Raw genomic sequence first — 15,448 nt, forward strand, 5'->3', positions numbered from 1 at the left:
TGTCATCAGCGAATTTAAACAGGTTACTTTCCACCCCACGTGCGCCCACGTGCACTCCCTATGTGTTGCCACTGCACTCTGCCCCTGCCTACACACCCACACACTCTGCCCCTGCCTATGCATGCGCACACCCCCCCATACCAGCAGGGTCCCGTGCTCCTGGGTCCAGCCATGCAGCCTGGACCCACATGCTGGAGCAGGGCAGGAGCAGGAATCAGGGAAATGGATGGGGGTGGACGGGGCTGGATCCGGTGCAGCTGGCTTCCCCAGGGTCCTATAGCTCCTGACTCCTGTCGTCTTTGACAGGCAGCCAAGAGGAGATAAATATTTTCTAAATTTTTTAGGGGCCCCACGGGCCAGATAGGATGGCCTGGTGGGCTAGATTCAGCTTGTGCACCGTATTTTGCCTGCCCTTGCTATAGATGGCCTCTTCCAAAGGCAGGTGCCCCTATATGTACCACCGTGCTTTGCAGTAGAGGGGCCCAGGACCCATGACTCCCCTTTGAACCCAGGGGGTTATAGCAGCACCTGCCCAGTCCTGCCATCAGTCTCCCACTCCCAAAGCACAGTGCACAGGCAGAGCGGTGTTACCACGGACACCCTGATTGCATCAGATCTAGGTCACTCACGCCAGATACCGGCTGCTCTGTCGATGCAAAGCCAGAGGTACCCCCCATATGCTCAGGCCAGCCGGGGAGGTGGCAAGATCCCCCCAACCTTCTCTGGCTTCTGGGTCCTGCGGCTTGTCCCCTAGAGAGCTGGGGGCCTTGAAAGGCCTCCCCAGCAGGGCCACACTTTCTCCTGAGGCTTCATGGCAGAGAGAGGAGCTGCCTCCTCCTCCTGGATTTGCCCTCGACTAGATTTTACCTTGTCTCGCCTGGGGACAGACTAACCACTGACCTGGAGCAGGTGCAGTGGCAGGCGTATGTTCCCCAGAGGGCCATGGTCCGCTGGTCTTATCCCACTTCTGGCCAAGCTTCTTCCTGCTTCTGGCATCCACCCACCCCATTGTCCAGTCACCACCTCCTGCCCAGATCTTGGCAGACAGCCTCCACCTCTCCCAGCCTCCCCCTCATCCTCTCCCTTATTTGATCATTTCCTGGAGCACCACCAGCTCTGCACATGCAACATGCACGTCCCAGCCTGCTTCCCCAGGCACCTGCAACCCCGGGCGCCGCTCCCACGTCCTACCCATGCTCTGCTTCAAGTAATGCACAGGAGCGTACGGGAGCCTGATATGGCCACCACATTTTTTGTCACAGCACTGCTGCACTGCAGAGGGTCCGTGGACCCAGTCTGCACAGAAGACCTGACCTGGCCTTTCAGCCACAGCCAAAGGCAACAGCAGGGTGACAGGACATATGAAGGCCTCTTACCTGGGCTCTTTCTCCTATCCCGCCAAACACCTGGAAGCAAAATGTACATGTTAGGACACAGCTCCACTCCACTCCAGACGGGGCTGGGGTGGTGCTGGAGAATTCAGAGCCAGGGGAGAAAGGCACAGGCAAGACCCTAAGGCCGTGTTGCCAGGAGGATGTGACTGCACACTGCTGCCACGAATAAGGAAATCCACTCCCTGGAGCTCTGCGGTCTGTCAGGGGAGGCTCTAGCCAACAGGGAAGACAGAGCATCACACTTCATCAGAATCACGTCTTCCCTCTTCTCCCTCCCTCCTCTTGGGGCTGCTCAGAGCACCCGTGTCCGACACTGCAGCGAAGCAGCCACTGCTAGCTCTTTTCCCCACCATTGCCTGTGTGCCAGCAGGCTTCCCACCATGCACACAGAGGAACTTTGACCCACCCACCTCACAGCAAGGGCTTTCTTACCTGGTGTTTGCCTGAGGCCTCATCCTCTTGGCAATCAAGTGTAAGACATGCACCTCCTGTCAGCTCTTTGGATAGTCCAGGCTCTCCGCAAGTATCTCTCAACAAAACGGAGTCTGCTCTTTCCTCGTCTGAGTGCTGCTATGCACAGGATCTTCCCTTCCAGTCTTCCCATGGAAAGGGAAGATGTTTCCATGGGCTATCAACCCCATGTGGATAATATGCCTTCCAGGGAAGATGGGCTGAGGACAGCGAGGGTCCTGTGCACAGCTGGGGAAATTGGCTGCAGCACCTGGCATGGCACCCACCCTTGGACCTGCCATCTCACCATAGCGATGACATGGTGTGTGCCCAGGGACCGGTCCATCACCCACCTGCTGCCCGCCAGCTGCCTTCCACCTAGCTCAAGACCTTCCATCTGTGATTACCGTAAGGGGTTGTCCTGCCTTGGACACTTGGCCCCCTGGGACATGGTCAGGAGCAGTGGCAGATTTTCCATGGGGCCCTGCCTGCTTTACCAGGACTTCTCGTGGCATGAAAGGGGAGCCCCTGCACTTACACTTGGCCCAGTCTTGCCCACAGTGACCTCATTTTCCAAACACCCCAGCCTCCCCTCAGCCTCCTGCTGGGGCTGAATTTTTATTTATTCTTTGCACCATAGAGACCCACTGACACCCCCCACTCAGATGCCCCCGCCTCACTGACACTGGCCAGGGCTCAGGACAACTCGTCATTGACTAAGAAATGTCTTTGTCTGGGGGCAGACGATGGAGGAGAGGACAAAAAAAAACCACTGAGTATGAGTGCAAAAAATAAATATAAAATTTATTAAAACACCCACAATATTTTAAAGATATCAGGAATAATACATTTCACAAACCAGCTGGTTGTGTGTAACTTATAATAAAATACAAAAAAAAAAAAAAAGGAGGATCCATACTTGCGATTTTTTAGGTGTCCTAAAAAATAAATTTACCGAAACACTGGAGGAAAAACAGGGTAAGAAAAAATACAAACAAAAAGGGGCAAATTATACAAAATAAAATTATCGGCATAAATTTACTGTACTAGTCATATCTACAGTTTAATACACATTAATCCTATTGCCTTGAGACATTGTTAAATCTACCGTTGGTCAATCACCCCCAGATAAAACTTCATTTCAAGTAGCCACAGTCACGAGTCGACAAAGAAATCTTCAAGTGTGATTCACAAGATCGCCTCCATTGGAGGCCTGGTTACCGCACGTGAGTTCAAAGAGACAAGAAATCAAATGCGTCGAGAAGTTACGGCATTGAGATCAACTGAACTGAAGTAGCCTCTCACCATCCAACCTGCATTCCTTGTTTTGCTCCAACTAGAAAGGCGTTAAAAAGAAGACAGCGGCAGCCTACCCACACCAAACCTGCTTTCCTCTTAGCGAACTAAAAGCGTGAAAACCAAGGACTCAATGGTAAAATGGGTCCGAAGCATGAATGGCAGCAAGTAATCCCTGAACGATGGATGCTAACGCGAGGAAGAGACAGAAAGGAAAACCACGACAAAAGGATCCCTGATATTGGACCAGAAGCATGATGTCAGCTTGCTCTGCTATTCTAGGGCAAAAAAAAAAGGGACAGGCCTCAACTGTGCAGGTGGCTGTATGCCGGCTACAGTCCTGATGGGATCAATACTCCTTCTCAGTTCTGGAGCAGACCCGAGTGTCATCAAGACCCAGGTGGCTGGTGTTTAGCAGGCCTCTCCTCCTCATCAGGAAGGCAAGGTCAGTTCCCATCAGTTCTCTCTGTCACTGACTCCTGCAAACTACAGGCCGGATCCTAACTTGGCACTATTCAGCTCACGCCCACGGGGCTACATGGATTGCTGTGACTGATAAACAGGCATGGCTGCTTCAACTATTGTTCAGGCAACCCTTCCGCTACAGTGGATGGGACCCCGCCAGAGAAGGGTAAGAGAAGCATCAGGCTCCCGTCTCCAGGAGCATCTGTTCTCCGGGGCCCATGACCATAACCATAACCAAATGGGCCGTTGTGTACTAGCAGAGGATCCGGCCTGCAGCATTCAGGCACGTGCTTTGAGGAGTTGCATCCTGTTCCCCAGAGCCCCTGCAAAATGCGAGCAAGCAGCAACCTATGGACAGAGCTAGAAAGACCAACACAGTTCTGCAAGGGGAAGCCCAGCATCAGCTTTCCCAGACGCACCCCCTGGCTCTTTCCTCTCCTCCTTAAGACACATTCAGTTACCTTGCCCAGACTGCTCGACTGCCAGGCTGTTCCACTGCTTTCCTGTCTGTGAGGTATTTTCCTGCTGGGTTAGGATAACAACAAGTGCATGCGACAAACCTCTGGTTTCTGTACAGTTTAGACCGTCCAATCACATGAGCTGACAGAAGAGGGGTGAAAAAAATAGCACCAAAACACTCAAACGAAACATACATGTGGAACGCTTTGTGGAAGGTTTCCAGCGGCCCAGAGGGAGATGCAGAGTCACGATCAACAGGGGGCCAAAGGGGCTTTCCCGAAAGGAAGCAGCAGGGGGACATCAGGGGAAGGGATCTATCCTGCACAATGCTCACACAGCGTCTGCCCACGTCACTGGCTGACCAGCTCACACCAAGTGTTGGGGCAAAGACCCAAAGTGAACAGAGAGTGACAAAGAGACTCCTACGGAGTCCCCCCAGACTCAGCATCCAGCCCTGGGTGCTGGTTGGCAGCAAGAGTCTCCTTCAATTGAAACCCCTGGGCTACCTCTGTCTCAGTCATGGAGATCACCTCAAATTGAGACTGATGTCACCAAAAGCAGATGGGCCTGTGGAGAGGCTTGACCGGGTGAGGCAGAGTGGGAGGAGGGCTCTGGCCAACTCTTTACTATTGGTATGAAAGCAAAGTGAGATGGGGAAGGAAAAGAAAGGCTACATTTGAATTCAGAATAAAGACCCCAAAGCCTAAGAGAAGCTTCCCCTCTTCTCTCCCCCTCAGCAGAGATGCAACATCTTGCTCTCCCGCAGGGGGGACAGTTGTGCCCCTGCCTGGCTCAGATGACTGCAAAGTGTGGATTCAGCACCAGTGTTCTGTTTGCATAAGGGCTGGAGAGTTGTGGCGCCCGGCCCACCCTCGTGGGGACTGTGATAGCCTGGACCACATAGTGCATCATTTTCACCAGTGGGCAATGCAGCCACAGGAAAGAGCCCTTCCCATCCTTGTTGCCAGCAGGATTTCTCCCTTAATCTACCGCCTGCCTGATAAAAAAACAAACCTGACAACAGCAGCACCAAGAACTATCCTAGCACTGCATCTCCAGGCCCAGGAGCCTCTCGCACTGGCTGAAGATCTGAGCCTAGACCTCAACGTCACTTCTCGCTGCAGCTGGCAGAAACCCTGACTGCACATCAGATCCAGGGCAGGGATTCTAGATGTCACCCAAGACCACGACATGTAAGCCTCGGCTTGGGCTTTTCCCCTCGGTAGCACCTCGGCAAGATGGGATCAGGCAAAACATGATAGTTTATTAAAACACCATAGCACCGTTTTATTAGAAGATTTCATGTAAGAAAAAATATGCCTTAGGTTGCCCACAAAGCACCCTCCAGTAAGAAAAGGACAAGAGTCATTAGTTGAGGCACCTCGGGCATCGTTTTTCACTCCTAGATTGGCCTTGTTATCGGATGCAGCTGGGGGGGGGGGACTTCCACGGGAAACCAGAGGCCCGCCAGAAATCGTCTCAGCCGCCGCAGGAGCAGGCAATGGCTTCCTCCCTACAAAGCACCAGGGGCGACATCCCTCCATGCAGAAGCCCACAAAAAGCCACGGCACCACTTTGGGCTTCTGGGATTACAGTGGTGGACATGTCCCCTTGCACCAGGGTGACCTGCTCTGGCCAGCATCTGACACGTATCGGCTACAGCTGATGGGCCCAAGCATGGCATCCTGTTTTTGGTGTGCCAGGCCTGTATTCGGGGACACACACATCGCTGATGGTACCCGTGGGGGTGCGAGAGCTCCAGCTGCTCTAAGCAGCAGACATTAAGCACCGGTTGGGAGAGCTCAACTCTCCCCCCGGCTGCGTCTTGGGAACAAGGCAAAGCGTGACAGAAAAAGAGACCAACGGCCTGAAAGCGACCATTAAAACAACCTGCGTGGGCCCAAGACCTCCTCCTGCGGACGTCAGCGTGTGACACGGACAGGAGGAAGGTCACGCCCTTTGTCAAGATTTCCCCAGGGTTATAGACTTGTTTGTGGTTCTAGCACCATGGATCGGTTATACCTGCTGCAAACGTTGCACCGAAAATAAATAGAAGTCCTGTTGCCTTCTTGGAAGTGCGCCCCCTCACCCGGATTCCCAGTTACCAACCAAGTGACGCATGACAGGGCAGCCGGGCTGTGTTCAGCTCTGGCCTCCAAGATCCACCCCCAGACTCGGGCCCTGCTTCGCCAAACGACGTGTGCTTAGCTAGGCACGGACTGAGCTGGCTCCTTGGCCTGCGATAACAGGAGCCACAAGCCTGACCCTCCTCTTGGCCGGAAGTCCACGGAAGACCAGAGGCCAAGTCCTCGGTAGGTGTCTGCTGACATGACCCTGTTGCCCACTTCATGCTGGCTCAGGACTGGCCCACGTGGAATCGCTCAGGGAAAATCCAAGCAGAATCTGGCCAGGCAATTCAAATGGCTCTGGCTTTGCCCCGGCCTGGTCTCGGCAACCTAGCGGGCATAATAAATGCAGTGGCCAACTGGAGAACAGGGGTAAATGTTGGGGTTGTGACGCCAACTCAAGCCTAGGGATGCACCAGAGGATTATGCTTGGTAACCTCACACCCTGGCTCTAAGCCCACGTCTGCCCCTGGGGTCAAATCGTCTTGGAACTTGGGGTCTTTTAATGCTTGGATCCCAATGGCTTTTTCATGGTTAGAAGCGGCCACGGTGGCCACAGCATGGGGGACACGGGACAGCGCAGATCAAATGCAAGACAAAGAGTTTGTTTTCAACAGACTCTGAGCAGCAAGGGGTAAAGAGCTGTGCATAGTTTTCATCCTGTTACTACAAGTCTGAAGCATGCTAATTTTTGAATGACTGCGATTTGAGGTAGGTTACAGATGTAGTGTACAAAACACCATGAGACTGCGACGGGGCTCATTCTCAGGACAAATCTCATTTCAACTGGGATGGTGGGACCTGGTAAGGTTTCTTTTTGCTTGCAACAGCCTGATCTGGAGTCTGTGGGAGACTGGGGAGGCCGAGCCGGGCTCTACTCTCGCTCCTTCCGCCCTTCTACAGAGGGGGAATCTGCTCTGGATTCAGATCTCCTTCTGTAGCACCGTGACCCCGCTTCTCCCTTGACTCCTAATGCAGGGCTTCCACGCCTGGACAACCAGAATGATGGAGCCAGCAGAGGATCCGGTCCCACAGCGGGATCCAGAGGCCAACCTCAGTGCCCCCCAGGTAAATCCAGAGTGAATTCTGCTGCCTCCAGTGAAATCATCCTGGATCTCCAGGGGGGCACCTGAGACCAGACTGCAACCCGCTTCTCCCCTTCCACTGACTAATGTCCTTGCTGTTGCCAATGAGCAGATGAAGGCCAAGCATGGGAATATTCACAACGCATCTTGGGCACATGTGGGCTGCTCAACATGTTCCTACACAGGAACCTACAAAGAAGCAGGACTCGGACAGGATTCACAGAGCATCACATTCTTCAACTACACGCCATTCCCTCTCCCCCACCCACAGTCCAGTTTTTTGTCCTCTAAAGTCATCTACGCAAAGCTTTCAAGGCACCTCTGCAACAACCTAAGACGCGGTCGTCAGACGAAACACAGAGATGTGCGGAGGCTACGACGAGCCATGCTGGCAAACCAAAGAAAAAGAGCCATTTGTGAGAAATTCAGGTCCAACATTTCCTCAAAGCTATAAAAATTAGCATGCTCACTACAGGCTGGATCCGGCACCTGTCAGAGTCGCCGACAAAGCTCCCGCCCACCCTGATGGCACCCGACGGGACCCCCGACACCGAGAGCCGGATCCGCGGCTGGCATAAACCGGCGGCACCTCGGGCGACGACCCTGGCCGGTTTATACGACCCAACATCCGCTCCCTGAGTGCTTGGGTTTGCTCCAACGGCGAAGTTCAGAGACTTTCCTATAACTCTGACTTGGAATTACTCTATGATCCTGATATGCTATTGGGTATTTATAAGAAAGCGATAATAGCTCATCGATTTTCCTTGTCAAATATATGCATCTTTACAGGATACAGTAAAAAAACCAAAACAAAAAAAAAAACCATAATCATGAGGGACGGACAAAGCCTGTTAAATATTTTGCCACTATTTACAGTTCTCCCACAATAATCTGTTTAAAACATACTGCTTTCAAGTTGTTGGGTTTTTTTTTCCTTTTTTTTTTTAAATCTAGGTGAAAGTGCTTTTAAAAAATTCTTTCACTATTTACAGTTTAAAATCAGACCACGTGAACGTTCAGGATGTTTTACAGAGATCCTGTTATTCTGTGCCAGTGCGCGAGAAACAAGGTTTACAGTAAACAAAATGTTATGCACGGTTACATGTTCAGCTCTCTCTCTCTCTCTCTCTCTCTCTCTCTTTCTCTTCCTCTCTCTCTCTCTCTCTCTCTCTCCAAAAGGCACCTGAGAGTGCAGGATTATGACTGAGTCTTGTTGTCCAGTTGCGCATCTCTTCTGACCCACTGGCCCTCCCACCGCCCAGGAACAGCCGCAGAGATCTCGGGACCACGCATATGAAGAACCGGGCATCTGCTTCCACGATCTGGGCCCAAGGGAACGGCAGCGACGGGGCTCCATCCCGCTCCCGCCGAGGTCAGTGCTGCCAGCGACTTCTGGGAGGGGGGCGGGGGGGGGCAGATAGCACCTGTGAGGCCTGAGGGACGTCATTGTTTCTCTCCAGGCTCCGCTTCCCTGCAGAATGAAATCCACCCACATGCAGAGACCACACTGGGGACCTCCGCTGGCATGCATCCCGGAAGCTCCTGTGAAATCACAGGGCGGATTCATGCCGTAGAGGTACCGACCTGCCCAAGCCCCATCGCTTCCCATTGGAGCAGGTCCCCTCGGCACCTCTAAGGACCTGGGTCCGGGAGGCCAGCAATGCCCAGCCACTGGGCAGGGTCCCTGCACGGGATGATTTTCACCCTGCATCTCTGGGGGCCACTTCCATGGGATTCCCGCTCTCACCACAGGCATCCCAGCCTCTCTGAGCCAACTCGGCTCTAGCCCGAGGGAATGACCTCTCCACCCAGCCTCACTCAATAGCCAGTTTCGAATTCAAAGCCGTTCCCCACCCCGCCCCCGACAGTTCCACCTGCTGGAGGGAGCTGAAGGAAGCCAGAGTCACGGTTCAGGTTGTTAGAAAAGCACCACGCGTGTTGCCGTCGTCATCGTGACGATCGCGATTAAAAAAATGGCACCAGAAAAAAAGGACCGCTGCGCCGAGAAGCACCGCTGATGCCGGTCGCTGCATGGGAAGGCGTCGACGCGCCACGGGGCTGCCCTCGGGAGGCGGCCATATGCACCATGGAAGGCCGCAGGCTGAAGGCGGCTGTGTGCTCTTCCCTCCTCCCAAAATGTCCCCGAGAAACCAAAAGCACCAGATGCAGCGACAGCGCCAGCCACAGAGCAACGCACACGATTCACAGTCTCTCCTGGGTTCTTCACGAGACAGGAGCCCCCTCCTTATCTCGGCCCTCGCTGGCTGCCACCGACCACGGGAGGGTTGGTTCCCAAAGTCACGTGGGAACAGGCTCCCAACATCATAGGCGTGAGAACCCCATGGTCCTCTCCAGCGCTTGTGAGCCAGCGGCAGGTCCCCAAAACGCCAGTCGACCCCTCGGCGTGAAGACGACCTGGCCTGGATCATTTGGTCTTGCTTTCAACCTGGGTTAGAATGTATTCAAGTAAAAGAATCTCTCGTGAGCTGAGGCCGGGTCTTCTTCTGATTTCACTTACATCGCTGCGATGGCCCTAGGCCTGATTGTCCTTTCCTCCCCACCCTGGGGTGAAATTCGCACCCCCAGCGGAGGGTCACGCTTCTGGGCTGGTGCAGGGGCGAATCATACCGAGCTGGCTGTCCCCTGGCTCGAGAATCTGGCCCTATCCCCATATGCAGGAGCTCCATGCGAGCCATGACTGGAACACGCCTCTGTTAGGCATGGCACGTGTGAAGCCCCAGCATTTGCGTCCAAGGGGGAAGCCGTTACCGGGCCAGGAAGGGGTCTCCGTGTGCCTCTCAGCCTTGCCTCTGCCCCAAAGGGTCTTGGCATCCACAAGAAAGAGAACTCGGCGGTGGGGTTCCCGCTGGACACTGTGACACGCTTTTCTGGGTGGCCTCCAAGCTGAGATTCCCGGCAGCCTTACCGTGAGCGAACTGTTCACAGGGCTTGTTTTGTTTTTCTGTTGTGGTTTCTTCAAGCTGGTTCATTATTTTCTGGGTCATTTTTGCGTTTGCTTTATTTCTGACGAGCGGCTTCACGGTTGTCTTAAAAAAAAAATCCAATAAATACATTATCTTAAATGGAATTAAAAACCTCTCCTTTGTGAAAGGACACTATAAACTTCTCTTTCCATTCTTGTGATGTACAAGGATAGATTAAAAAAACGCAGATATAAATAGTAGGTTACTGAAAAAGGTGAACAGCAACATCTCTTGCTTGCTCTTTTTTTTCTTGTTAGCTCCTCTCAAAGTGCAGCTTGTCGAAAGGGTTGCACTTGAGCTGATTTCTGTTTGTTCCCCCCCTCTCACATGCACAAGGGGAAAGCACCACAAAGCGGCGCCGTCTTCTGGCGCCGCTGACGTTGAGGTAAGATGGCCATGTGAGCTGTACTCCTTTCATATCCAGCGACTGTATGGTCCAGTTACCTTCGTATAGGCATAGGAGGACACAGTGATAGCAGAGTTTGTCGGGATGGCCACCGCCTGCCGAGTGGGGATGTAGTCTTTCTTCTCCTTGTGTTGGGGCTCCATGGCCGGGGAGCCCCCCCACTTGCGCTTCTTCCCGAAGGGCTTGGCTTCCTGCTGCAGCCCAAGGCGGGCTGCCTCCTCCTGCCTCGCCCGCGCCCGCTCCGCCAGCTGCTTCATCTTGGCTTCCCACAGGGCCAGGCCGTGGTTAGGCTGGTTCAGGTTCTTGTGTTGGTAGAACACGAGGGAGATGCGCGTTGGGTGGCACCGGTTGGGCTTCTTTAGCGGTGTGGTGGCATGCAGCTCCCGCCGCGCGCACTCAATCAGGATGGAGCCGTGGGCTGGCGCCACTGCCACACCCCCAATGTTCTCGTCCAGGAAGTTGTGTTCGCTGTCCGACCACTCCTCCTCCTCCTCCTCCGCCTCCTCCTCCTCCTCCTTGATGCTCTTCTCCTGCAGCTCCTCCATGCTATCGTCCAGGCTGAAGGGGTCCCATGGCTTCTCCTGGCCACCCAGGCCAGGCACATGCGTGCCGGCCTCAGCCTTCAGGGCCTCCAGCGGCTTCTCTAGGCAAGAGCCCAGGGCCCCATGGGCCGGCGAGCCAAAGGGCTCCCACAGCTTCTCATGCAGCCCCACGCTGGGTGTAGGTGTCCGTCGCTCCTCCCCTTTGGCCCCGGGCCATGCCTCATCTGGAAACCCGGCACTGCCTTTGAGGGCGGCACTGAAGCCCAGTTGCCCGAGGGCCCAGGGCTTCTCCGGCAGAGCCGCAGCCCCCAAGCCCAGACTGCTCTCGTTGGCTTTGCAAGGACTCCACGCTTTCCCCGCTGGGCCAGGGCCGGGCTGAGTGGCAGGTCCGTCGCTCGAGAACAAGCTCCATGGCTTCTCAGGGATGGGCGTGGTGGGTGGCCTGGCTGCATTGGCGTGGGGGCCGAAGGGCGAGCTCAGCTTGTCGTGTGTGCCCACACCAGGTAAGGAGGGGCCGTCGCCAGGTGGATACATGCTCCACAAGCCCTCTGCGTTACTAGTCCTGTCAGAAGGAGACCCATTTCTGCGGGCCGGGTAGGGGCTCCACTGCCGGTCCGGCACGCCATTCTGTGACGACAGGGGGACCCCTGACAAGCTCAGGCCAGGACTTTGCACAGACTCCAGATGGGAGAGGGAGTCCGCAGGTTCTTGCTTGATTGCCCGGCTGTTGAAGCAGGTGGCACTGGGGGCAAATGGTGGGGCTTCCTCTGCCACCGAGTGGGTCCGGTGGGGCGCTGTCACCGCCTTCTGGGAGGTGTAGCGGTTGGCTCGCTCGTACGTCCGCTGGTGGTGGCTCTTACTGCGCACAACGTGAGGCATGGGCTCAGGGAAGTCTGCACTCCGGTACGCGTGGCTCAGGTTCTCCGGCAGCGCCTGGACGTCGGGTTTCTTGTCGTAGCTGCCGCCCACCCAGGTGCTGGCCTGCTCAGCAGAACCGTAGCCAAGGAACTGTGAGGGGAACATGGGGCTGCTGGAGAAGCCGTAGTACCTGAAGGAGGGGAGTGTGAACTTGGAATGGAACCCGTTCATGGAAGGCAGATTTGGCTGTGCATAGTAAGAATGGTAGGAGTAAACACTGTTCATGCTGTACGGGTCCGAGGGCCGGCAGCTCCCCAGCACCGAGTAGCTCTCCACCACCGCGTTGCCGTTGTACTTGAAGGTGTTGTAATGTGGCTGTGGATCCACTTGCAGGGAAGGTCTGATTGGCTGCTGGGGGAGACCGCTCTTCAGTGCTAGACCTGTGGGCACAGGACAGAGTGAGGAGGTGAGTGGCCGGGGCCTGACAGGGTTCAACAGGGTTGACAAGGAGGTTAGATTCCAGATTGGGTGGGATGGTTTGGAGAAGGCTGATCCTGCCTCAGGCAGGGGCCTGGACTAAATGACCTCTGGAGTTCCTTCCAAACCCACTTCTCTAGGATTTCCATAACTGCAGCAGCCAACCCTGGCATCCTGCATCACCTACCTGTGAAGTACCTGAATTACCACTTTGCATGGGGACAGTCATGGCGAATCTGAGTTACTTGCCAGTCAGGACACATGGGCAAAGGGCTGTCCTGCACTTGTTTTAACACAAGTCAGCTGGATCAAACCCAATGCCTGGTGTTAGCCGGAGTCTCAGGGATCGATACAGCTACGAATGAGCTGACAGACATGGGCTGAGGACATGACGCAGTGTCACAACAGCTGAGCAGATGTGTGCTGGGGCGGGCAGGGGGAGGACAGGTGGTCTTTACATCAGCCTCCTCGATACAGGACAGAGTCCTGAGAAGCAACACCATCTCAGGCACTTACCAGGGCCAGACCTTCACCTGGATCACCCACAGATGATCACAGGATGAGCTGCTTCTGAGACAGCAGCTTGCACAGCCACCCCCCACCTTCCCAAACAGTGCTGGGCCTGCTCAATGCCACTGGAAGGGCAGCGCGGTCTGAGGGTGACAGAAGAACTGCATGAAAGAGAAGGAGAGAAGGGAAGACAAGGCTCAAGGGCCTGATGGAATCTGCCTGCCACTGAGAATACTTCCAACACGTGCCACATGGGACCCAGGAGCTTAGCTGAGGAGCAAACATGGTCACATGCTACCAAGGCACCGCACTCTGAGAGACACCAATGCAACCGCACACTGTCCATGGCCCTGGCAGGCAGAGCCAGGGGAGCTGACTGACCCACATTATGGCACTGTGGGTGGGAGGCGCACAGGCAGGCTCACAGCCAGCCCTGCCACCAGCTGCCAGGGCCCTTACCTGCGTTCTGCTGGAGCACCGGGAGCTCAAGCACTTCCTGCTTGATCTTCTCAGGCGTGATCAGCTTCTCCTTCTGCAGCTTCTTCTTCTCTGCTGCCGCCTTCTTGGCTTCCAGCTGCCGTTGCCGGCAGGACTTGGCGGGCTCAGGCAGCTTGCGCACCTCGCGGGGGAAGGAAGTGAGAACCTGGATGGCGCCACTGCCCACCTTGGCGATCTGGTTCTCCTCACTGCCAAACTCATCTGTGGTGGACATCTTGTACAGCGGAAGCACGTGCAGCTGCTCATCCTCGGGGATCTTCCCGACGATGCGATTGTCTTCCTTTGTTAGGGTGCACACCTGCGGCCGAGGGGAGAGGTAGGGAGGGCGAGAGGCAAGAGTCATCCATCAGCTGGTAAGCCCTGGGAAGAGTGGGAACAAGGACACCCTACAAGCATCGCTGGCTGCACACTCCGTGTGAAATCACTGGCACACAGGCACATGGGAAAAGCTAGACAGGCCATCCAGACCCTCATTCCCCTCACTAGCTGCTTCCATCCAGGCAGCTCAAGGCCCCTAGACGGTCTAGATCCAGGCATGGTTCAACCCCACTGCTGGAACACAGCCAGCTCCAGGATGGAACAAGGCTGCCCTTGATCACATGGTACCAATGTGGCCCCAGAGATGGGCTGCAAGGGTTCATGGAAGAGGAGGGAAGAGATGCTCTGGTCCCACACCTGTCTCAAGTGTCTGGGCCTGCCCCTGCAGTAATGGAATTGGTGCTTTGGCCCCACCCGACTCGCTGACTCTGAGCGAACAGGAGCCAGCAGCAAGTCAGAGGTGACTCCCAGGAAAGCCAGGGGAGGTAAGTCAGGACATAAGCATTGCTCAGATCCTAGGTCCATCTAGCCCAGTCTCCTGAAGCACACAGTGGCAGAGAGCAGAAGCTGAAAGGGAGAGTGAGCTGGGTCTGACCAGGGATTTTCCCCTTGTTCTGCTCTCACTTGCAGCCTCCAGCACTTCAAGTCCAGGAATTTCTGATTCCTAGGCCATGCCCCTCACTCCCATGCTCCATAGCTACCCATGCCCCTTTCCTCCAAGAATGTGTCTGGTCCCTCGTGAGTCTGGCTAAACAGACAGCTTCCACAGAACTGCCTTGTGTTCGTTTTAAACTTATTACCTGCTAGTTTTATTTTGTGACCTTTAGTTGTTGTATGGGGAGAGACAGTCCCTAGTGACTTTCTTTTCACCATTTAGGATTGTGTAAACCCTTCTCATGTCCCCACTTCAAATGTCTCTCTTTTAAACTGAACGGACCTGGTCTCTTTAGTCTCTCCTCATCTGGAAGCCCCTCCACGACACTCATTATCCTTGCGGCCCTTCTCTAGTTCTTCTATCTCCTTTTGGAGGTGTGGGAACCAGAACTGGGCACAGCAGTCAAGGTGTGGATGCACCAGGGATTTATAAAGGGGCATCATGATACTTTCAGGCCTGCCTATGGCCTGTACCGCACTGTACCTCCTCGCCGGAGGAATTCTCTCCACCACTTCCCCACCTCCAGCTGGTTCAATCTTACAACAGATGCTATGTCTTCTACCGGGTATTGGACAGCACAGAGAGGCTGGGATGAGGAAACCCAGCAGGCCACCTCTCAGCTACCTGAGCTGTCACAGAGCCCTGGAAAGATCATGGTCATTTATTCCTTAGAAAGGGAACATCTGGAATAAGCATGGGCTTTCCTTATCCTCCCTTCTAGAAGATGGCTGCTAAATTTGCTCCTCTCCATGGGACAGAAGGGGTCTAACCCAGTAGCCAGTATCTCACAGGGACACAGAGCAGATGGTAAGGGAAAGAGTATTTAAGCAGGGCCTATTCAGACTAACACATCTTCCACTCCCTGCATCAGCGGAGCTCTGCTGGCTTTAATGCAGAAGTGACCAAGCTTCTGCCCCCCTGCATG

At 54.7% G+C, this 15,448-nt stretch overlaps 1 protein-coding gene across 4 annotated transcripts in view; it reads right to left on the reverse strand.

Annotated features, from left to right (window-relative positions):
* Nucleotides 1-2,621: 2,621 nt before the first annotated feature.
* Nucleotides 2,622-15,448, reverse strand: part of TET3 (tet methylcytosine dioxygenase 3) — a 126,279-nt gene continuing 113,452 nt past the window's right edge. For all 4 annotated transcript variants that reach the window (XM_019514377.1, XM_019514376.1, XM_019514379.1 and 1 more), the window contains 2 exons: nucleotides 13,512-13,848; nucleotides 2,622-12,505 (listed from right to left, as the gene is read on the reverse strand). In XM_019514377.1, the coding sequence (XP_019369922.1) occupies nucleotides 10,674-12,505; nucleotides 13,512-13,848 (2,169 nt within the window). In that variant the 3' untranslated portion in view covers nucleotides 2,622-10,673. The remainder of the gene's footprint in view (nucleotides 12,506-13,511; nucleotides 13,849-15,448) is intronic.

The sequence above is a fragment of the Gavialis gangeticus genome, unplaced genomic scaffold, assembly GCF_001723915.1.
Source record: "Gavialis gangeticus isolate Ggan-Ray unplaced genomic scaffold, GavGan_comp1, whole genome shotgun sequence".
Taxonomy (NCBI): domain Eukaryota; kingdom Metazoa; phylum Chordata; order Crocodylia; family Gavialidae; genus Gavialis; species Gavialis gangeticus.